We start from the raw sequence: 20,376 nt of genomic DNA on the forward strand, positions 1-20,376 counted from the left end.
ATCCAGGTCAGCAGGCCCTGCTCCGCCTGAAATCTTTAGAGAACTAATCCCTCCTTTCCTCTTCCTGGCATCTGGTGCTTTCCTGGCGGTGTTTGGCATTCCTTGCTTTATAGACAAGTCACTTCAGTTCTTCATCCTCGCATGTCTTGCTTCTCTGTTTCTTACTATGTCCACACTCCACCCCCACCCCCGGTTTTTCAGGACACCAGTCATTTTCGATTAGGGCCTAATGGATTCATTTTCACTTTATTACCACTGTACAGATCCTATTTCTACAGAAAATCGCATTCTGAAATACTGGGAGTTCAGACTTCATATCTTTTGGATATGGAGAGGCAAAATTCAACCCAAAACAGTAGCTCTGTTCTATGAATGGAAACAAATTTATCACAGAGCCCAGAATGATGCAACCATCACTAATTTGTTCTTTTTTTTTTTTTTTTTTTAATCTATGTAATCAGCTAGGAAATGAAAATAGATTTTTCTTACAATAATTCTCAGAGGAAAACAAGGATGGGGAAGAAGGGAAGGGGGAGAGTGGTAAGGTCTCTCCTTGGCGTTTCCTTTGTTGTGCTGTGGCTGTGTGTCTGATGTCCAGAGAGGAGCCTGGGTGCACATGCCAGCTTCTCTTACTTAATAACCAGCTGAGGCCACAGCAGCACTTCTCTCTGTGTGAGGAGAAGCATTTCTTTGGAGCGGACAGATCCTTTCTTTTCTGGAGTCTTTCTGTGGGCCTTGCCCACCCCTGAGCAGTGGACTTTCATTTCCCAGGGTCATGGGTTCAGAGATGCATACAGTGTGTGGGAGGTCGGGGAGGGCAGGAAAGATGCTGTGAGGGGAGAAGGAAGGGAAGTGGTCCAAAGATAACAATATTTAAGGCATCATTTCCTGTACAAAAATGGACAACCAGGCATGATACCAAAGGAAGTGAAAACCAAAATAAATATTAGCTGCCCTCTGCCTTTGGAGTGCTTGTGTGTACATGCAGGTGACATCTTAGTGAGCTGTTTGAGATAATTACCCTGAGTAAGAGAGGCCCTGTTGATTTTAAGTGAAGGATAGCTCAGAGTTAATAGGAGGAATACCCTGAGCATCAGTTGCTTATCTTCTGCATTATTCTCCAGTAGAGGGTGACTCAGTGCCCTGGAAAAGTTGATGGACCAGCAGCATTCAAGGACAACAGGGAGGGAAGAGATAAGGAAGGACAGTTGTCCTTGTGAACACTGGCACTAGATTTGGCACGAGAGCCCCTTCTTCTCTATTACTGGAGCTGTTTAGAAGAAAAAGTATGGGCCGTCTTCACAGAAATGGGTTTTACATAGAGGACGTACAGAGACTATGGTCATCTTGAGGAAAAGAATTCATTGTTAGTCCTTGGTGGCTCTCTGTGGCTTACCCCCCGTTCCTTAATTTAGGTTAGGGATGTATAAATGGTGCCTCTAGATGTGCTTCTAGCTAGAGGACCCAGCAATGCCTGTTGCTTACCTCCTGTGAAGATGTAAGGGAGCAGATGCTCCAGGGACAATGGCAACAGGAAGTCAAGGGACCATGTTGTTATGAGCTGGGCCTTGTCTGACTTTCCAGTGTAAAGCTCTTTGATAAAGTGGGCTGGACATGTGGCGTTGCCTGAAGACAGGTCAGTGTACACCCTGGTGTTTACCATTCCTGCCACAGGCAAAATGTAATGGTCTCCTTTACTTTCATCATTAAGGCTGCTTCTCAGAAAGGGAGAGTTAGGTGAAACAAAGTGAGATTGTGTTTAATAAGTAAAGGTATGTTCATTTAAGGACTAGAAGATTAAACACAACAGTATAAAGTGATGCAACTGTGTCTTGATATAACGTGTTTGAGGCAGGTCTGAGGGAACAACTCAAACGATGTGAGTCAGCTTCGAGCAGTTCACGTTAGATTGGGGGTGGTCTCCAAATGTAGTAGAATTGAGCTTGTGATAGAGTTGAGGTCCTGGTTATTCTAAACTGTGTTCAGGCTTTAATTATAATTCTTTCAGCTTGCGATATGGGACCGAGGCAGGACATGTAGAGCTTGGGAAGGGGCCAGGAGGCGTAACAGCAATGAGGTTCCATATGCGTGATGAGAGGAAAGACGGCAGGACGGCTTGGAGAAGTGAAGGCTGGCAGGGGCTCAGTTAGTTGTTTTAAGTATATGAAGGTCTATTGCAAGAATCATGGTGAACAGATATTTTCACTCTTCACTAAAGACAGGACTAAACAAGGAATGCCCTTACCTTTTAGCCCAAGGCACTTTAAATAAGAATTTAGGGAAACCATCTTAACTGAACATGTGGGTACATGGGATTATTTTAATAAAGGGATCCAGAGCGTTGACTTTCGGATAATTTACGGCAAGTGCAGAAACACACTTGAACTGGAATCTAATCTTGATGATTTTCTTTGATTTGACTTTGCCTGTTAGGCTGCAGACTCAGGACACACCAGCTTCCTTTTCTCTCTTCTTTGTTGGTTATCAGTATAACCACACCCTTTTGCATGATAACCTAATGTAATGAATTTAATAGGAGACTGAGTAGGACCCCTCATCTTCAGTTTCTGAAGAAGTGGTTTTCTTAGGAGGTGATGAGGCTTACAGGATATGAGCTTGGGTGTTGGTGCCAAGGGGACCTGGTTTCAAATTGTAGCTGCTATGTACTGTGTGTTTTGGGACAAGTTACTTAACCTCTCTGAATCTGCTTCCTTATTGTTAAAATGGAGATAACAACCTATGTAATGAATCCTACTGTTAGGACTATTCAGTGAGATGGGGCATATGAAGTCCCAAGAGCCTGGCACGTAAGAAGAGCTCAGTAAATGATAGTCATTATTATTACCTTGTCATTATATTATGTTCAAAGCAGGGCTGGGAACTCAGATACAGCTCCATAATACCTCTTGAATCTGCTTATATGAGGTCTTCCCTTTACAGCTACTGGCATTCCTACAAGGACTCTTCACTTTCTATCACCATGGTTATGAACTGGCCAAGGACTTCAACGACTTCAAGACACAGTTGACTATCAGCATACAGAACGTGAGTGGGCGAGGGGATGGGCTTCCTTTCCCTTGTTAAGGGAAGGAAGAAACAAAATATGGGTCTGGTTGCATAGAGATCGCGTAAATGGATGGGAATGCAGATGGGGAGGATGGGTCTTGCTTGGGTTCAAAGGGCAGCAGAGGGCAGTCATCTCCAGGGTGCTTGGTGGTCCCAGAGCTCATCCTCACCTCCGTTATTTCAAAGCTCCGTTATTTCTGTTTGCAGAAGTGCTGCTGCTGATTATGTTTTAAATCTGTAGCACCAGCATCAGGATTTCCTTTGGCAGTGGAAGTCCCAGCCCCACCCAACCCTGCCCGGCCTCCCTTCTGTGCGTCCAGCTGCCTGGCCACTTGAAACACTAGACTGTATATTCAGAAGTAGGGGGTGGGGAACACATGCTGGCCTCCAGCTCAAAGGATGTGTTCTTGTTCAACTCTTGGTGAGGAAATCCAAGTCAGTGCGCCTTACTCCCAATCTCCTTTCCCAGATTGTAAGCAGCAGGACCTTTGGGTGCACAGAATCCGGCTTAGGTCTCTGATCAGTCACTGGGACTAAACCCCTTTCTTCCCTAATGTGATCACAGTAGTCTGCACTTTGTCTGTCTTTGTCTCTGGTTGATCCTGTGTCCAAATAAACCCAAGTGTGTCCGAGTGGGTTGGACTGTATGCTTTTGGAAGCCCGAGCTCTCATTGTTCCCTGTGGTGCCTCAGAACAGGAAGTTGCAGGGTCTTGGACGAGCTTCCATGAAGTATGGCCTCCCGTTGGGCTCGATTTCTCAGAAGACAGGCTCTGAAGCGGAGATTTACACAGAGCAGGTTCCCAGGAGGCAGTGTGGGCAAAAACACCTGTGAGAGAGTTGAGGGCAGCAGGCCCTGCAGAGGGAGAAGTTGAGCTGGAAGGCCTCAGCTGATGCCACAGGCCCCCTGGAGCTGCGATGGTCCCTGGGCTCCCCTGGGTGCTGGTACAGGCTGTTCTGGCGGAGGGGGAACCTTACATGAAGCAGCTGCATTTGAGGAGGAAACTGTCAGCAAACAGCCAGGGTGAGAGCATCTCTGTCCTAGAGGCTGGTGGAGGGCTTTTCCTGCTGTGGGCCCTCTGCCTCTGAGTCGCCGGGACGCTTGCTAGAAACGCATGTTTCTGGGTTGAGAAGTGATGAGTTTATCTTTGGGGGTGAGGACTGGTCAGTTGCATTTCCTGCTGGTTCCCCACGTGATTTTGATGGTCACTAGAATTTGAGAGTCATTCTTGGATAGGGCTTTCAGGCCAAAGTATACTTCAGTAAAGTAAACATTTGCCTTATTTTTTGATAGCTGAACATTCCTCACTTGGTTTTAGATCTAGGATTCTGTAGGTTGATACTCTGAAGTGCTGGAGAAACAAAGAGGGTTTCATTTCTTTGATTTGGATAAAATTCCTTTCATCCTAGACACGAAATCGCTTTGAAGGCACCAGGTCGGAAGTGGAATCCCTGATGAAGAAGATGAAGGAGAATCCCCTTGAGCACAAGACCATCAGTCCTTACACTATGGAAGGGTACCTCTACGTCCAGGAGAAACGTGAGTGCCAGGCCAGCCAGCGGCGTGGGTGTACTCATGCCTTTTGTCTCAGGAGCTAGGGGTGTATCCAGTAGTCCCTGACATGGAACATTTTGGTCAAAGCAGAATGACTTTATAGTTCAGCTTTCTAGGGAAAAGATGCTGTCCACAAGGTCTTGTCTATCTCCTAGTGATATATTGTGTTTTCTGTGTAACTGGAATCCTGTTGCAACCCAGAATTCATAGGCTCTGCGCTGCCACCTCTCCCCGTGGTGGGACTCTACTCTTGAGGTTCCTGTATACCCTCAGTATAGCTTTACATACCACAGCCTTGGCGTAGAGGCCTTGGAGAGGTCTAACTGGCTGGGTTTTATAGTCATATCCTTTGGTAGACCTAATAATAGTTGTTTTTGAGATTTGTTTCAGCAAGGCCTAAAGTACTATGATTTTGGCTCTTTCCTTCTTCACTTCAACTCCTGTCATTCCAGAATGTTATGAAAAGTAGAAATAAAAGCTCACTTCACAAGCCAGGGAGAAGGGCCATTGACTTGCCCATAGGATGTCAAGGAAAGAAATGCTAGGTACTGCTAACCTAGGGTTTTCAGTGATGACTCAGATTTATGCTCTGGGCTGTAGCACTCCCAGACTTAATTCATGCATGCAGTACTAGAGATTAAAGAAAGGGCATTATTTTCCTTTAATGGGTAGTTCTTCTTATAGTCTCCTGTCTGGGCACTGTTGATTAGGATTGTCAAATGTCTTCACTCCCAGAAGTTTCCTAAGAAACAAAATACTTACAGTGATTATTCTGTGTAGTGATTGCTCAGAAATTTGCTTGGGCATAAAATTGTTCCCTGGTGACAATGGTGTAGTGATGGGATTGGAGGTTGGAGTATCAGTTGTGATGAGAGTTTTATGTCCCTTATTCTTACAGGTATGAGCTTGTTAAGGCTTGTAAGAAGCAGAAGCTACATATACAGCACTTTGGAAATCTTTGTGCCATCACTGGAGTTTATTCTCTAAGCCACAAAAACACATGAGAATAGTTGCTGTTTTCATTTGTTCTTAATGCTCCAATATAAACGCTCCATTGCTTTTTAAGTGTATTAAGTGATATCCAACACTTGCAATGGGTATTCATACCCTGAAAAATACCTATTAAGTGTCTGCTGAATCTTTTTTCATGTTATCATTATTTTTTAATCATATCTGTTATGCAATCTCTATAAACATCCAGAACTCATATTGATTGAGGTCTTTGCAGGCTAACAATGCCAATTATGCCTTCTTCCCCTAATAGTACTTTGTTTGAAATAAAGTAATTGGCCAGGCACCAGTAAAATAAGAAACTGTCAGAATTTGTCTTCAGGGCACCTGCCTCTTTCCCGAGGGATAATTTTGAGGGACAAACACTTAGATTACATTTGAGCATTTACATTTACTTCCGTTCCACATGTCTAGTGTCTCTGGGTTTTCTTTGTCTGCTTTTCAGATCTTCTTGAGTTCTGCTGAAGTAAAAATTAGGAATTTGAAAGTAGGTCAGAACCCCTGTATATATCTGTGCACGTGATCACAGCGTAGCTGTGTGGGAAGCGTGAAGTCATCGCACCAGATGGGGACGGTGACGGGCATTTTGAGGAGCCTTTCTATGTTCTTGTCCAGTCATCTTACTCCTGTCAGGGGAGAGAAAGGAAGCTTCAGATGGAAATTGATGATGGGAAAATGAATTAATTTCCCCAGAGAACCTCTACTTCCATTGTATTTTAAGACCCATCAGATGCAGCATTTAGTGGGAAAAAGTCTTCCTTGGTCCTTGGGAAAAGTCCTGGGTTAGTTCCACTTCCAGCATGTGAGATTAGATTTCTGCCTGTGGTTGTCTAGCTGGTGTGGAGAATATATTGCCCCTCAGTTCAGTTCAGTTCAGTCGCTCAGTCGTGTCCGACTCTTTGCAACCCCATGAATCGCAGCACACCAGGCCTCCCTGTCCATCACCAACTCACGGAGTTCACCCAGACTCACGTCCATCGAATCAGTGATGCCATCCAGTGATGTCGTCCCCTTCTCCTCCTGCCCCCAATCCCTCCCAGCATATTGCCCCTATAAACAGTTTAAGGATACGTGAGCATTGTGAGTTACATGTTCTGTGTTGTCCAGTATTCAGTGGACATGTAGAGATGTTTAATGGGGAATATTACTTTGCAGGTCACTTTGGAACTTCGTGGGTGAAGCATTACTGTACATATCAACGGGATTCCAAACAAATCACCATGGTACCATTTGACCAAAAGTCAGGAGGAAAGGGGGTGAGTTCATTTTTAAATTTCATGTTTGATTTACTTGGTTAACATATGATGAGTGTAATGCATGTTTGAAGTAATACCTCCAATGTTCACTGTAATTTTCTTCATTTTTATATAGTAGTTTCAGGGGGGATGGCATCTGAATAAAGTAAATAAATAAGATGATTATTTTTAGTTATAAGCTGTGTTAGAAGCTGTAATTAAGACAGATTCTTGTATTTCACATATATGCAATATTAAGTGTGTTAATATGTTTAGATACTAGAAATCCTTGGATGACCTCATCCTGTGAAACTAATTTTCATCACTTGCATCTGATACCTAGAGGACTGCCAGTTGGCAGTTTAGATGTTCCAGTTATCTATCTATCATTTCAGTTTTCCAGATATCTATTCCAGTTATTTATTGTAAAAGAACACTAAAAAATGTAGTGACTTTTAAAACAGCACCAATCATTTTAGTTATTTCTTACAGTTTCTGTGGGTAAGGACTTTGGGGAGCATGTGGGTGAGTGGTTTGGGCTTAGAGTTTCTCAAATGGTTCCAATCAGTTGGTGACTGGAACTGGATCATAAGGGTTTGAAGCAACTCTGGGCTGATCAGATATCTTCCTTTCTCCTGACCTCCTCTTCTCTTCTCTTCCCTCTTTCTCTTTTGCTCTGTATAGTTCCAAGTCCTGTTCTCTGGCTTCTCTATGTGGGCTGGTTTGGGCTTCTTCATAGCATGGCGGCCTCAGGACAGCTAAAGTTTTCAGGAGTGAGTCTTCCAGCAATAAAAGCAGACACTGCATTGCCTTTTAATGATCTAGACTTATGTTGGCCCTGTGTGTTGGTTGAAGCAGTTATGAAAGCCCACCTAAGCTCACCCAGTTGTAGCGGGAGAGGGCAGACCCTGTCTTAGGAGGAACAGCACAGTTGCATTACATTGAGAGCATGTGGGGTGAAAGACGTCCTTGTGGCCATCATTACAAGAGCCAGGCTGCATCTGTGGGGTGACTGCTGCAAGAAGTGCCTTGCCGTGCCCCAGGGTTCACCTTTCCTCTGGGAGCGCTCCGTCTGTCTACATTGCCTTTTTGGGTCTGTTCTGTCTTTTCTCTCTGGCTGCACATTACATCTCCTTCTTCTTTTTCCTTTCAGTATTCTATTTATGATGGTCCTCTCTGTGAAATTTTTTTTTTTTTTTAATTTGTCGTGCTCAGGCATTTTGGCCTTTCTGGATTTGCGGATTGCTGTCTTTTAGTAATTTTGGAAAATCCTTTTCAATTATCATTTTGAATTTTCCCCCCTCCCCATTCTTTCTATTATCTCCTTCTGGAGATATTTAAATACTTTTAATAAAAAGTGTTTATATTTTTCATTTCTTTGAATCTCTGGACTGCGTTATGGATAATTTCTCTGGGTCTATCTTTAGTGTAAAGAATTTTTTGCTGTGTCTGACCTGTCGATAAGGTAGTCCTCTGTAAGTATTCCAACTGTGGCCTTCCTTGTGCTGCATTTTTGTGCCTCCTGTTGGGTTTGCTTGCACGTGTGCAGGCGCTGCAGTGTAGAGGCGGAGAGCACTGGCTCTGAGGTTAGACTGCCCAGGTCAGTGATGTGTGACGCTGTCGTCATTATTGTTAGCTGCTCCCCCAAGCTGCCCCCTTGCTCTCTGCCACTTCCAGTTTCTCTTCCTGACTTTCTTTTTCTTAGGCCACAACACTGGAGTTGGTCAGCATCTCTGTCCTTCCTTGTATGAAAGCATAAAAAAAAAGTCAAGTCACTTTTAATGTTTCTTGTTAGGGGTAAAGTTGACTTATAAATAATCGCAGGAAGATGGACATGTGAAATGATCAAACATAGAGAAATTATAGAGTTAGAAGAAATAGTAACAATCTCTGTTAATAGGAGTTGCTTATTATCATGAACTGGAAATAGAGTTAGGTCTGCCTTTCTTAGATCAAGTCATAGTTCTTTTCTAATTTCTAGTCCTTCTAGAAATCAACTTCACTGAGTTATTCTCTCACAGTCTTTTGGGACTGTTTATCTGGTGCTTTCCTAAACCTGGAGCGAAGGAACTCTCTTGTATTTTCTCTACTCCTTTCTTGCCACACTTAAAAGTGAAGGGCAGAGACCAATTATGGTGAGTGTTTGGAACTCCTTAGACTTTACTGAGATAAAAGGAAACACTGAGTTCTTAAGAGGTTTATATGTATTAATGTATATAAACTTCTTGGGACAGAAAATAGAGGCTGACACAGAGGCTGCTCTATTGGGAGCTTGGTATTATATGAAATCATTTTTCTAGTAATAATTACTTATATTTATATTATATTTTACATTTTCTAAAATATTGTCCTTTCTCTTCCTGTTTGATCCATTTTTCCTCCTTTACAAAAGAGGAAATTGAGGATCAGAGAGAGAAAGTGATTTCTAAGGCTATATGATCAGTGAGTACTAAAGCCAGTACTCACACCCTGATTCTGGAGCTGGCGTCTCCTGATTCTGAGGCAAATCAAATAGAATAATAATGTATAAATTTAAAATAATAGCTTTTCATGACATCTCTGTTTCCTTAGCCTCAGGGTGGAAGAGACATGAAGACTGGCTGTCCAGAGGTGATATCTTCTTAATTTATACAGGAGGAACATGTGATGTCATTGTGTTACATGTTTATACAAAGCTCTCTTAGGAGCTGGAGATAAACTTAAATAGGTGATAGGGTGTTTTCTTTTCCTAACATGCTCTTTATCCTTCTCTCCTTCCTTATCCCCTTGCATTTGGGTTATTTTCCTTTGAAAGTACCCGCTTTTCTCTTCATTTCAGTCCAGGAGACGTGAGCAGATTTTCTGCATCCTCTTGGAGACAGGGCTTGTATGTGGTGAAAGACAGTACCCCGAGTTCTACCCCGTGAGATAAGGCCCCTCTCTGTGGGAGCCCTGGAATAGCCCAGGGCTGACCCTGTCCCTTCCCTGGCTTGAAACCCTTCATTATGTTCCCACTGCTTGCAGGATACAGACCATAATCTGGATGATCAGCTCCCTGTCTTCCTCAGTCCTCTTTCACTCTTGCTCTTGGATTCCAGACACACCGACTTCCTTTCAGTTCCTCCAGGGCTCCATGGACCCTGACTGTGGGGGCCTCTTCACCTGCTGTTCTCCACCCAGATCCGTGTTCTTGGTTTTATCTCCTATGAATCCTTTGGTCTCAGTTCAAGAAAGCCTTTGCTGACCTTTTTGCCCAGGTTACACCCCCTTAATTTAGGCTTTTGTAGCACAACATGCTTCTTTTTTTGTAGTGTTTGTCATGGTTGTAACTCTTCATTTGTTTGTATAAGTGATCGTTATCTCTCTTCCCCATTTTTTAAAACCATGATACTTGAACAGATTGTCCTTATAGATTTTTCCTGGTATGTTATGGTCATTTTTGGAACAAAGTCTTATATTCCTCTTATTTCTGCTTATATTTGCCAGTTTTGTATAGATCTCTGTTTTCTCCTATTTCTCAGGGACACCTTCCCCTAACCCAGAGAAGGAAATGGCAACCCACTCGAGTAGTCTTGCCTGGAGAATCCCATGGACAGAGGAGCCTGGCAGGCTACTGTCCATGGGGTCACCAGAGTCGGACACGACTTAGCGACTAAACCACCCTCCCCCTAAACTTTCCAAGTGGGAAGCAGTCCAACACCATTAAATCAGAAATAGAGTTAGATATTAACATGGTCAGAAGTACATATGCTTGTGCATTTATGGTCATACATTTACGCATTGCAGAAGGAGCAGTTCTCAATCTGAGAAGTTAATCTTTGCCATTCAGTAAGACAATAGTGTAAGACTTGTGAATGTAGACTGTCTCTTCCTAGATCTTCTGTGTTTTATGTGCTATTTTGATATTAGTGGGTGATTAAGTTTTACCATATGCAGTCACATTTCCTATTATTCAACAGACTAGGCAAGTTTGTTAATTTCCCCCTAGTTTAGGAAGAAACATTGGCAGATACAGGAGAAAAAGGAACCCTAAAAAATTCCTATGTGACAGGAAGAGAAGAAATCAGGGGCAGAAACCTCTATGTTTCTAAGCAGTAAATTAGTGCTGTGCTGTGTGACAAAACTGTTGCATTCCATTTGTACAATGGAATACTACCCAATAGTTCAAAGAAAAAAGCTCCTTTGTTTTATACCATGGATTTAAAAAATTGCTTGCATTGTTTTAATGTTAATTTTTATTTTTTATTGAGATATAGTTGATTTCCAATACTATCTATGTTTCAGGTATAAAACAGTGATTCACAATTTTTTACAGTTATACTCCATTTATAGTTATTATAAAATATTGATATATTCCCTGTGCTGTACAATATATCCTTGTAACTTATTTATTTTGTACATAGTAATTTGTATCTCTTAATCCCTTACCCCTATCTTGCTACTCCCTCCTTCCCTCTTCCCACTGGTTTGTTCTGTATATCTGTGAGTCTGTTTCTTTTTTGTTCTATTCAAATGTGTTTCATTTTTTAGCTTTCACAGATTTATTTGTCTTTCTCTGATTTACTTTATTAAGCGTAATACCCTCCAAGTTCATCCATGTTGTTGCAAATGGCAGAGTTTAATTCTCTTTTGTGAGTAGTATTCTGTTGTATGTGTGTGTGTCTATATGTGTGTCATACACACACACCCCACTTCTGTTATTTAAAAAAAAAATATATATATATATGGGATTTTTTTTGGCTGTAGTAGGTCTTTGTTGCTGTACGCAGGCTTTGTCTAGTTGTGAAGAGCGGGGACACTCTAGTTGCAGCAGTGGTGGCTTCTCTTGTTTTGGTGCACAGGCTTCTAGGAGTGCAGGCTTCAATAGTTGTGGGCTCAGTAGTTGTGGCTCATGGGCTCTAGAACCCTGGCTTAGTAGTTGTGGTGCTTGGGCTTAGTTGTTCCACAGCATGAGGGGTCTACCCTGACCAGGGACCAAACCAGTGTCCCCTACATTGCAAGGCGGATTCTTAACCACTGAACTGCCAGGGAAGCCCTGTACCACTTCTTTATCCATTCATCTGTTGATGGACACTTAGGTTGCTTTCATATCTTGACAATTGTAAATAATGCTTCTAAGAACACTGGGGTATGTGTATCTTTTTGAATTAGTGTTTTGTTTTCTTTTGGATGTACGTATACCCAGGAGTGGGATTGCTGGGTCATGTGGTAGTTCTATTTTTAGTTGGTTGAAAAACTTCCATACTGTATTTCACAGTGCTACACCAATTTACATTCCCACCAACAGTGTACAAGGGTTCCCTTTTCCCTACATCCTCACATCCTCACTAACATTTATTATTTGTGGTCTTTTTGATAATAGTCATTTTGATAGGAGTAGGATGATATCTCATTGTGATTTTGACTTGTGTTTCTCTGATGTTTAGTCATGTTTAGCAGCTTTTCATGTGTCTATTGGCCATCTGCATTTCCTCTTTGGAAAAATATCTGTCTAAGTCTTCTCCTCATTTTTTAGTTGAGGTGTTAGCTTTTTTGTTGTTGACTTGTATGTGTTGTTTATATATTTGGGGTATTACCCCCTTGTTGATCATATCATTTGTAAAAAGAAATAAACCCTTGATTTACACAGCATGAGTGACTAGCAAATGAATTACGCTGAATGAAAGAAGTCTGGCATAAAAGGGCATTCCATTTGTATACAGTTACAGAGCATTCAAACTAATTTGTAGTGGCAGAACAGATTCAGTGTTTGCCTGGGAATGGACTGGGTGGAGGGCTGATGGATTACAAAGGGACTCACAAGGAAACTTGTGGGCTGATGGAAATGTTCATTACCTTGATTATGTTGGTGATTTCATGGATGTATACAGATGTCAAAACTCATAAGTTGTTTACTTAAACATATGCAATATATTATACATTAAAAATTATACTCAAGATCCCCTGGAGAAGGGAATGGCTACCCATTCCAGTATCTTGCCTAGAGAATTCCATGGACAGAGGAGCCTGGAAGGCTACTGTTCATAGGGTCACAATGAGTCAGACCTGACTGAGTGATAGGATGGATAAACAAGGTCCTATTGTATATCACAGGGATCTATAGTCAGTATCCTTGATAAACCATAATGGAAAAGAACTGAAAAAGAATGTGTATGCAAATAACTGAGTGACTTTGCTGTACAGCAGAAATTAACACAACATTGTAAATCAAGTATACTTCAATAAGAAAGTACATACTTTAAATATGCTGCTGCTGCTGCTAAGTCGATTCAGTCGTGTCCAACTCTGTGCGACCCCAGAGACGGCAGCCCACCAGGCTTCCCCGTCCCTGGGATTCTCCAGGCAAGAACACTGGAGTGGGTTGCCATTTCCTTCTCCAATGCATGAAAGTGAAAAGTGAAAGTGAAGTCGCTCAGTCGTGTCCGATTCTAGCGACCCCATGGACTGCAGCCCACCAGGCTCCTCCGTCCATGGGATTTTCCAGGCAGAAGTACTGGAATGGGGTGCCATTGAAAAAGCTGTTAAAACATATTCATTGCACACCTACTCTGTTCCAGGGACTGTTTGGTCTCTGGGGACCCAAGGGCAAGCAAAAAATAGGCTTAGTACGTGCCCTCAGGGAACTTGCAGCCTAATGAGGAGAGAGACATTATTTGAATCATCCTTTGGGCAGCAGCAGATCTCAGCTGTGATCAGTGCTATGAGGGAAGGAGCGGGGTACATGGTGCTATGTGAGCATGTCTGGTGTATTTGCAGGAATGTTTTTAGTGAGAAGTGACCATTGAACCAAGATCATAGAAGTTCAGAATTGGAAGGAGGACCTCAAGGTCGTCTTGTTTCAACTCTTATCAAACCTGCAGATTAAACTTATTTAAAACAATACCAACAAGAGTTTAATCTAGCATGTGTTGCTGCTATATATACCATCATAATCTATCAATACTCAGATGCTGGGCTCCAAGTAAAACATGGCTCACAGATTTTATCTGCATGAGGCTCTGGCCTGAGGAAGTTGGTGACCAACCTCCTGTGGTCCTGAATACTCAGGTCTTAGAGGATGAAATGATCACTCCTGTTTATGTGGCATCTTTGTCCAGGAGAGGAGCATGGCCCGAGTTCTGGCCTCATTTTGACTGTCTGTGTCTTCCCAACAGGGAGAAGATGAATCAGTCACCCTCAAATCCTGCACACGGCGGAAAACAGACTCCATTGAGAAGAGATTTTGCTTTGACGTCGAAGCAGTAGACAGGTGAGCAGTTGTCACACTTTTTCTGAGAAACAAATATTGCTGAATTTGAATTTCTTACCTTTCCCATCTAGTCAGAACATTCTGGTTTTTTACCCCCTCTTTCCCATCTCCATTCCTCCATTTAAAATAGAGGCCAATTGCTCGTTTGTAGGAATCAGTATCTCTACCCCTGTGCTTTACATTTGGCACTGAGGCCCTGGTTGGTTTTCTTTTAATGTCAGGGCTTCCTTCTTAAGAATGTGTGTTAGGTCTCAGGAGGGTGAATTTATGTTTAAAGAGATCTAATTAGCACAATTGTATCAACTATATGAGATTTTTTACTTAGAATTTTTATGAAATGATTCAAAAGGAGTTAGGTAAAGGGAAAAGTAGAAGTTCTACTCAATTCAAAAAGGGGCTTTTAGTTACAGCATTTTGCTTACCATTGTGTGTATGCACCCAAGAAAGAAAACACCCCATTTGTGAAATCAGTCTTTGGAGAGGAAGCTCTGTGTTGTGTTCCTCGAGATTTATAGAATCTCATTAAGTTGTACCATTTCATGATGTTAAGCTCGTTTGACAGCATTCCAGTTCTTTGAGACACTGTACTTGGCAACAGGTTAATTCTTTGAATGAACGCCATGAGTTAAGCTCATTTAAGCTGTCTATTCAAGATCAGCAGTGCTAGCACAAAGATGCTTAGATCTCAGCATGATTCTCTTGTCATGCTGTTTAATTTCTCCCCTTTATTAAAAAAAAAAGAAAAAGGTACACATTTTGTCAGGCCAGTACTTCTAACTTCCCTGAGACATTTGCCTGTGGCCACTTCATGACAGCTCTAAAGGATCTGGAGCGAGGGTACCACCTGGCGTGTTCTGCTCCGTGTGCCGCCAGGGGGTGAAATGCCTTCCTGTGGAGCGATGTGTCCCTGCAGTGTGGCCCCTGAGGCTGATAGCGTGCCTTTGGAGAGAGTATGCCCATGTAGCCTAAATTGGACATTTGTGGAAACCAACCATGTCTCATTAGCAGTCTAGTTACTATACTTTTGACTCTCAAGTCAGGAAACCCAGATCTAAATTTTGACTTAGTAAAATTTTGCTTAGTAGCATATGACTTTGGGCAAGTCACTTAATCTTTAGAGGCCTTGATTTCCTTCTCTGGAAAGTGAAGATGGTCATAATACCTAGTTCCTGGAATGGTTAGGATTCAAGAAGATAAGGCATATAAAATGCTTGGCAGAGTAGCAAATAATAAATGTTCATCAATGAGTTGTTATTAGTTATTAATTAGCATGTCCCTCATGGTTATCTGACTTGATATTTCAAAAGCTAGCATCTAAATGCAGAGGAATAAATATAATTTGTAAAGAAAAGCGAGTACCGTAGTTGTTTGCTATGTGTGGGTTGTGAGGGGAAGGGAATGGAGAAGGGCTGTATGGAGGAGTAGGTTGAATTGGGGTAGCAAAGGGGGATTGTGAAAAGTACACCGCAAACTAAGATTATTCTTGACTTTAAACAAATCCTACATCTGGATGCTTTGAGCCCTTGTAGGCATCTCTCTTCTCTATTACAAGTTTGGAATTTGTAAGAATTCATATTTGTTGACGTCCATGAAAAATGGATTAGTGGATGTGTTTGTGTGGAAAGGAGCCCTGTTGTGTGATCCTGGTCAGCTGAATAGTTCCCAGAGATGGTGATCTATATGTAGGGCTCCTTGAACAAGGGCATGCCCTGCATTGCAGCTCTTGTTATTTTGGAAATGAGGTCAGTGACACTTTCTGAAGCTGAGTCATTTTCTTCTTCAGAAGTTTCCCAGAAGTTGTAAAGAGTTGCTTTTTAGGCAATTAAAACTCACCATGGTTCCTCCATCTCATTTCCACCCTTGCCAACACTTCCTACCACCTTCCCCCTGTGTTAGGCCAGAAAAGCTTTGCACATCTCAATTATAAGCCGAGAGCAAATGTGTCACATTCAACATACTGAGTGTATTTGGGAAGTCCATTTCTTTTAAGTCATCGCCTCTGGTTTCCTTGGCGTGACATGGAGAGGTTTCAGTTGTGGTTCAGAATGAGGCTGCTGAATCTCCTCTTAATAAACAGGAAGGGAGTAGAGGGTTCTGTTGTATTATTTGTGTTTTTAATGTTCAGTGTATTGTGATGCTGTTCTGCCTGGGGAGAGCCTGCCCAATTCAGGGCAGGCCGGTTTTTGGAGTCATCTGAGGGCTGAACCTGGGGAGTACCACTGACATGTGGACTCCTGGTCCACAGCCACGCTGCCTCCACTGGCCCCAGCACCCCAGGAGGCAATATTCCTCTGCCTGAACCATCCAGGGCCAGGAACCAGGCCCCTAGGGACTGCTCTCACAGCTTAGCACCTGTGAAGTTATTCAAACTAGCCAGTCCTAAACAGTTGACCTGGCCCTGCCTTGCCTTTGGTGCAGAAACTCTAACAAAGGTCAGAGTCCGGACTCTCCTCTCCAGCCACTTCTGCCTCCTGGATGATGCTGGTGTTTTCCCACGTGGTCTATGTGGTGTTCCAGGCATCCTGTTTCTAGCACCCTTGAATATAAGAAAAGTGGTTTACTGGAGTCCCTTCTGTCTCCTCTCGTGGTTGCACTCGACTGGCCATCACCTGAAAGAACACAGGACATCCATGAGCCACCTTCTCTCCATTTTCTACACAGGTCGTCATCTTTGGTCTCAAAGATGAGGTTACCATTGGCACTATTTTCTTTAGCATCTTTCTGCATTTTCCCCCCACATCCAGGAAGAAACAGGTGAGAGGGAAAGGCATTTGCATGTGCTCAGGGGAGGCATCCCTGAGAACTCTGCATAGAGTCCTGTTCTCTGGAAGACGCCTGCACCCCTCTTTTTCCACCAGTGTGCTTTAGCAAGGCAGGGATGCTGCTAGCTGTCCTGCTGTCTTTGCAACCTTCCACAGACTTCTTGGCTTCTGCCTGCTGAGTTGGAGAAGCAAAGGGGTGAAATGCAAGTTTAGCACCTAGGAAATGTGAAAGTCAGTGAGGGAATGGTTACCTTTAGCAGCATGAGGTTTTAGAATGTTCCCAGAGTATGTAGCACAGATTAACATTTATGTAGTAGCTATTAATGTTTTATTCTATGAAGATATTACTGTATGCTAAAGTGTGACTTATTTGACTTAGAATATGTGAAGTTGTGGGGTTTGAAGATTGACTACTTTTATCCTTTAGGCTCAGCGCTGATATTTCATGTCATTGTGTAGCTGAAACTGTAGCCTTTAGGAAGTGATGTTCTAGGAGGTGAGTGTTGTGAGTTGAAGATACCAGTGTCTCTTACTGTGTGGTGAGAACCGCCCACTCTCAACATCCACAGGGGTGCTTGTGAGAACTGCAGCTTCTTGTTCCTGCCCCAGACCTACACAGTCTACCTTTCTGCAAGAGGGACCCTGAAGTCCACTTTCTGAATAAGGTCTTCTGTTGTCCTCTCTTCTTGGTCACAACTGGTGTATTAAAGGGCAGGCATATCCTAGTATAGTGTTCTCAGAGTGCACCAAAGCATTTTCCTTGTTAAAAACAAGCAACAGTAAAACAAAACAAAACAACTCAGGCTCCTTTACTAAGGAGCTTAATTCTTGGCTTGATGGAGGAGAATATAGCTAGTAGAAAAGATGATCAGCAGTCTCTGATATAGAGTATTAGGAATAAAGCAACAGTAAAACCCACAATAAAACCCAGTCTTTTAGTTAACTGTGGAGGAGACAGCAGTCAGAGAGTACTTTCTGGAGCTGAACACTTCATGTAATTTCACGTAATCCTCACCCAGCCCAGGGAGACTTGTGCTCCAAGTGTCTCATGTTACTGAGGAGGGATCTGCAGTTTAGAGGGTGAGTCTTACCCAAGGTTCAGGTGGGAGTTGAACTGAGGGCACTTTTGCTGCCTCAGAACTCAGGGTGTTTTAGAAGCGTTTTCGAGTGAGGAGCCTAGGGCTGTCTGTACTTGGATCTTGGGGCCGCTGCTGAGCAGTCTCCTTGCTGACTGTGAAATCTGAGGAGTGCTTTCTCACTCTCGTTTTTGGCGTTTGGTGTGTAAACTAATGGTGGTTGAACAAAAAGCAGCACACACACTTCTGTTCCCGTATCTCCTACTCTGTGCTCTTCAGAAAGTCCTCACATGGCTAACGGTTTAATGAGGCACACAGGAGGTGTTCCGTGAATGCTGTGTACACTCTTCTTTTGCCTCTTATTCCTGACGATTTACATTTCTGTTCGTCTAAGGAGACTGGCATGAGTAAGAGATCCAAGCGCTGGCGCCATTTGTCAGTAGAATGTTTGCACTGCATCCCAGGGCATTGCTGCCAGTTCGTTAACCCTCAAATTCTGCCAAAAAGGGATTAATCCCTGACACTTCTGTCCTCTAGGAAGAACTGTTGTAACTCTGACCTATGAATGAGTTGGAAATCAAATTGAGGATTAATTCAGAGTTTAGGGATTTAGATTTATACCTCTTGAACTTTTTGTGTCAAAGATCCTCCTTAATACTGTGAATACATTTCAGAAAGCTACTTTTAATTCTTACATCTAAGAATCTGTGTGGCCTTAAATGAGTGTGTGACTTGTAGTAGTTGTGGGTGTTACCACAACTTGCTCTGAAGAAGAATATCTTATTTTCCCAGAAGGTACTTGTTATGGGTTAGGTTGTATACCCGACAAGTTCATAATGCTGAAATTCTGATCTCCAGTGTCTGACAACAAAAATTGTTTGGAGATAGAGTATTTGTAGATGTAGTCAAGTTAGAATGAGGTGATTAGATTAGGGTGGGCTCTAATTCAGTCTGACTAGTGTCCTGATAGAAAGGGGTAATTTGGACACAGAGCCAGACATGTACACAGGGAGAATGCCATGTGAACATGAAGGCAGAGATCAGGGTGATGTCTCTTTGAGCCAGGGGATGCCAGAGATTGCTAGCATACCACCAGCAGCTAGGACAAAGGCATGGAAAAGCTTCTCCTTTACGTACTGCAAAAGGAACCCACTTGCTGACATTTTGGTCTCGAGCTTCTAGCCTCTAGACCTGTGAGATAATACTTTTCTGTTATTCATGTCACTCACTTTGGGGGCCTTTGTTATAGCAGCCCGAGCAAACCAATACAGTATTGGATAAGAGGGATTCTCGCAAGGAGGCAGCCATGATAGGCCCCTACAACCTTTTAGATGGGTGGCCCAGTACACATTCCTTGAACAATCCCATTGATAAGGAGCTCCATTTCACAAAACCACCCTTTTACATACATTATCTTCCTTAGTATTTGAAAAATCATTATTTCTTATACCTTAATAAAAAGGCATTCTTTGGTGCCTTTGTATTACCTTGCTGTAGAATTGAACATTTGAAAGTTTATATGTTACATTGGTTAATATAATAAAAAATAGATTTTTTTTCTCTTTAAATTGTGTTAACTCTTTTTGAGTGAATTTAATGTAAAATTTCTGAGTAAAAAATGAGTTTGTCTAAAGGCAGCTGTTAGGGGTAGTGGCATGTGATACTTGGCATTATCTGTCTTTAGTTACTTTGAATAATTAACTCTACCATGCAGCGTCTTATGGAAATTAATGAGCAGATGTAGGGAAAATACTTGTTTAAGCTGAAGAATCATGGTGGTAGTCATCTCTCAGCATCTCTGCATTTGTTTATTTTAAAGAGATATCTCACAAATGTATGTGATACATGGGTATTTTCTCTCAAATGTTTTCCGGAAGGAGCCATAAACCATATGGAAAATAATAGAAACAAAAGACTTCTTTTTGATGCATTGAATCAGTGTAGTCTCTTGAGGAGTGGTGTTTATACTTGGAGGAAAGGAAACAATTAGAATGCTTTATGTTTTCCAGGACTAGCTGACCCCAACAGAAGTCCATACATTTGAAGATATTGTGTGGAGTGTTGCATGCCCCATTCCCACCTTCTCTCCAGAGGTGGGCAGAACCGGAGAACTTATTAGGATCACAGGTTACTGGGCACTAGGGGTGTCATGGGGACCAAGACAAGCATAGTCCTTGCCTTCATGGGTCTTACTTAGCACTGATTGTAGAATGGCAAACACATTCGTGCAACTGGAGGTATAAATACCAGTATACTGAGTGTTCAGCAAACTTGGAGGATCAAAATGCTATGCTGCTGCTTCTGCTGCTGCTAAGTCGCTTCAGTTGTGTCCGAGACAGCAGCCCACCACGCTCCCCCGTCCCTGGGATTCTCCAGGCAAGAACACTGGAGTGGCTTGCCATTTCCTTCTCCAATGCATGAAAGTGAAAAGTGAAAGTGAAGTCG

General features: G+C 42.6%; 1 protein-coding gene across 11 annotated transcripts in view; it reads left to right on the forward strand.

The window, feature by feature from the left end:
- Nucleotides 1-20,376, forward strand: part of ARHGAP26 (Rho GTPase activating protein 26) — a 475,560-nt gene that overhangs the window by 150,742 nt on the left and 304,442 nt on the right. For all 11 annotated transcript variants that reach the window (XM_086412177.1, XM_086412175.1, XM_086412178.1 and 8 more), the window contains exons 7-10: nt 2,941-3,045; nt 4,475-4,604; nt 6,786-6,886; nt 13,999-14,093. In XM_086412177.1, the coding sequence (XP_086268303.1) occupies nt 2,941-3,045; nt 4,475-4,604; nt 6,786-6,886; nt 13,999-14,093 (431 nt within the window). The remainder of the gene's footprint in view (nt 1-2,940; nt 3,046-4,474; nt 4,605-6,785; nt 6,887-13,998; nt 14,094-20,376) is intronic.

The sequence above is a fragment of the Bos grunniens genome, chromosome 7, assembly GCF_055505025.1.
Source record: "Bos grunniens cultivar Pamir isolate PY7600 chromosome 7, Bosgru_T2T1.0, whole genome shotgun sequence".
NCBI classification, from domain to species: domain Eukaryota; kingdom Metazoa; phylum Chordata; class Mammalia; order Artiodactyla; family Bovidae; genus Bos; species Bos grunniens.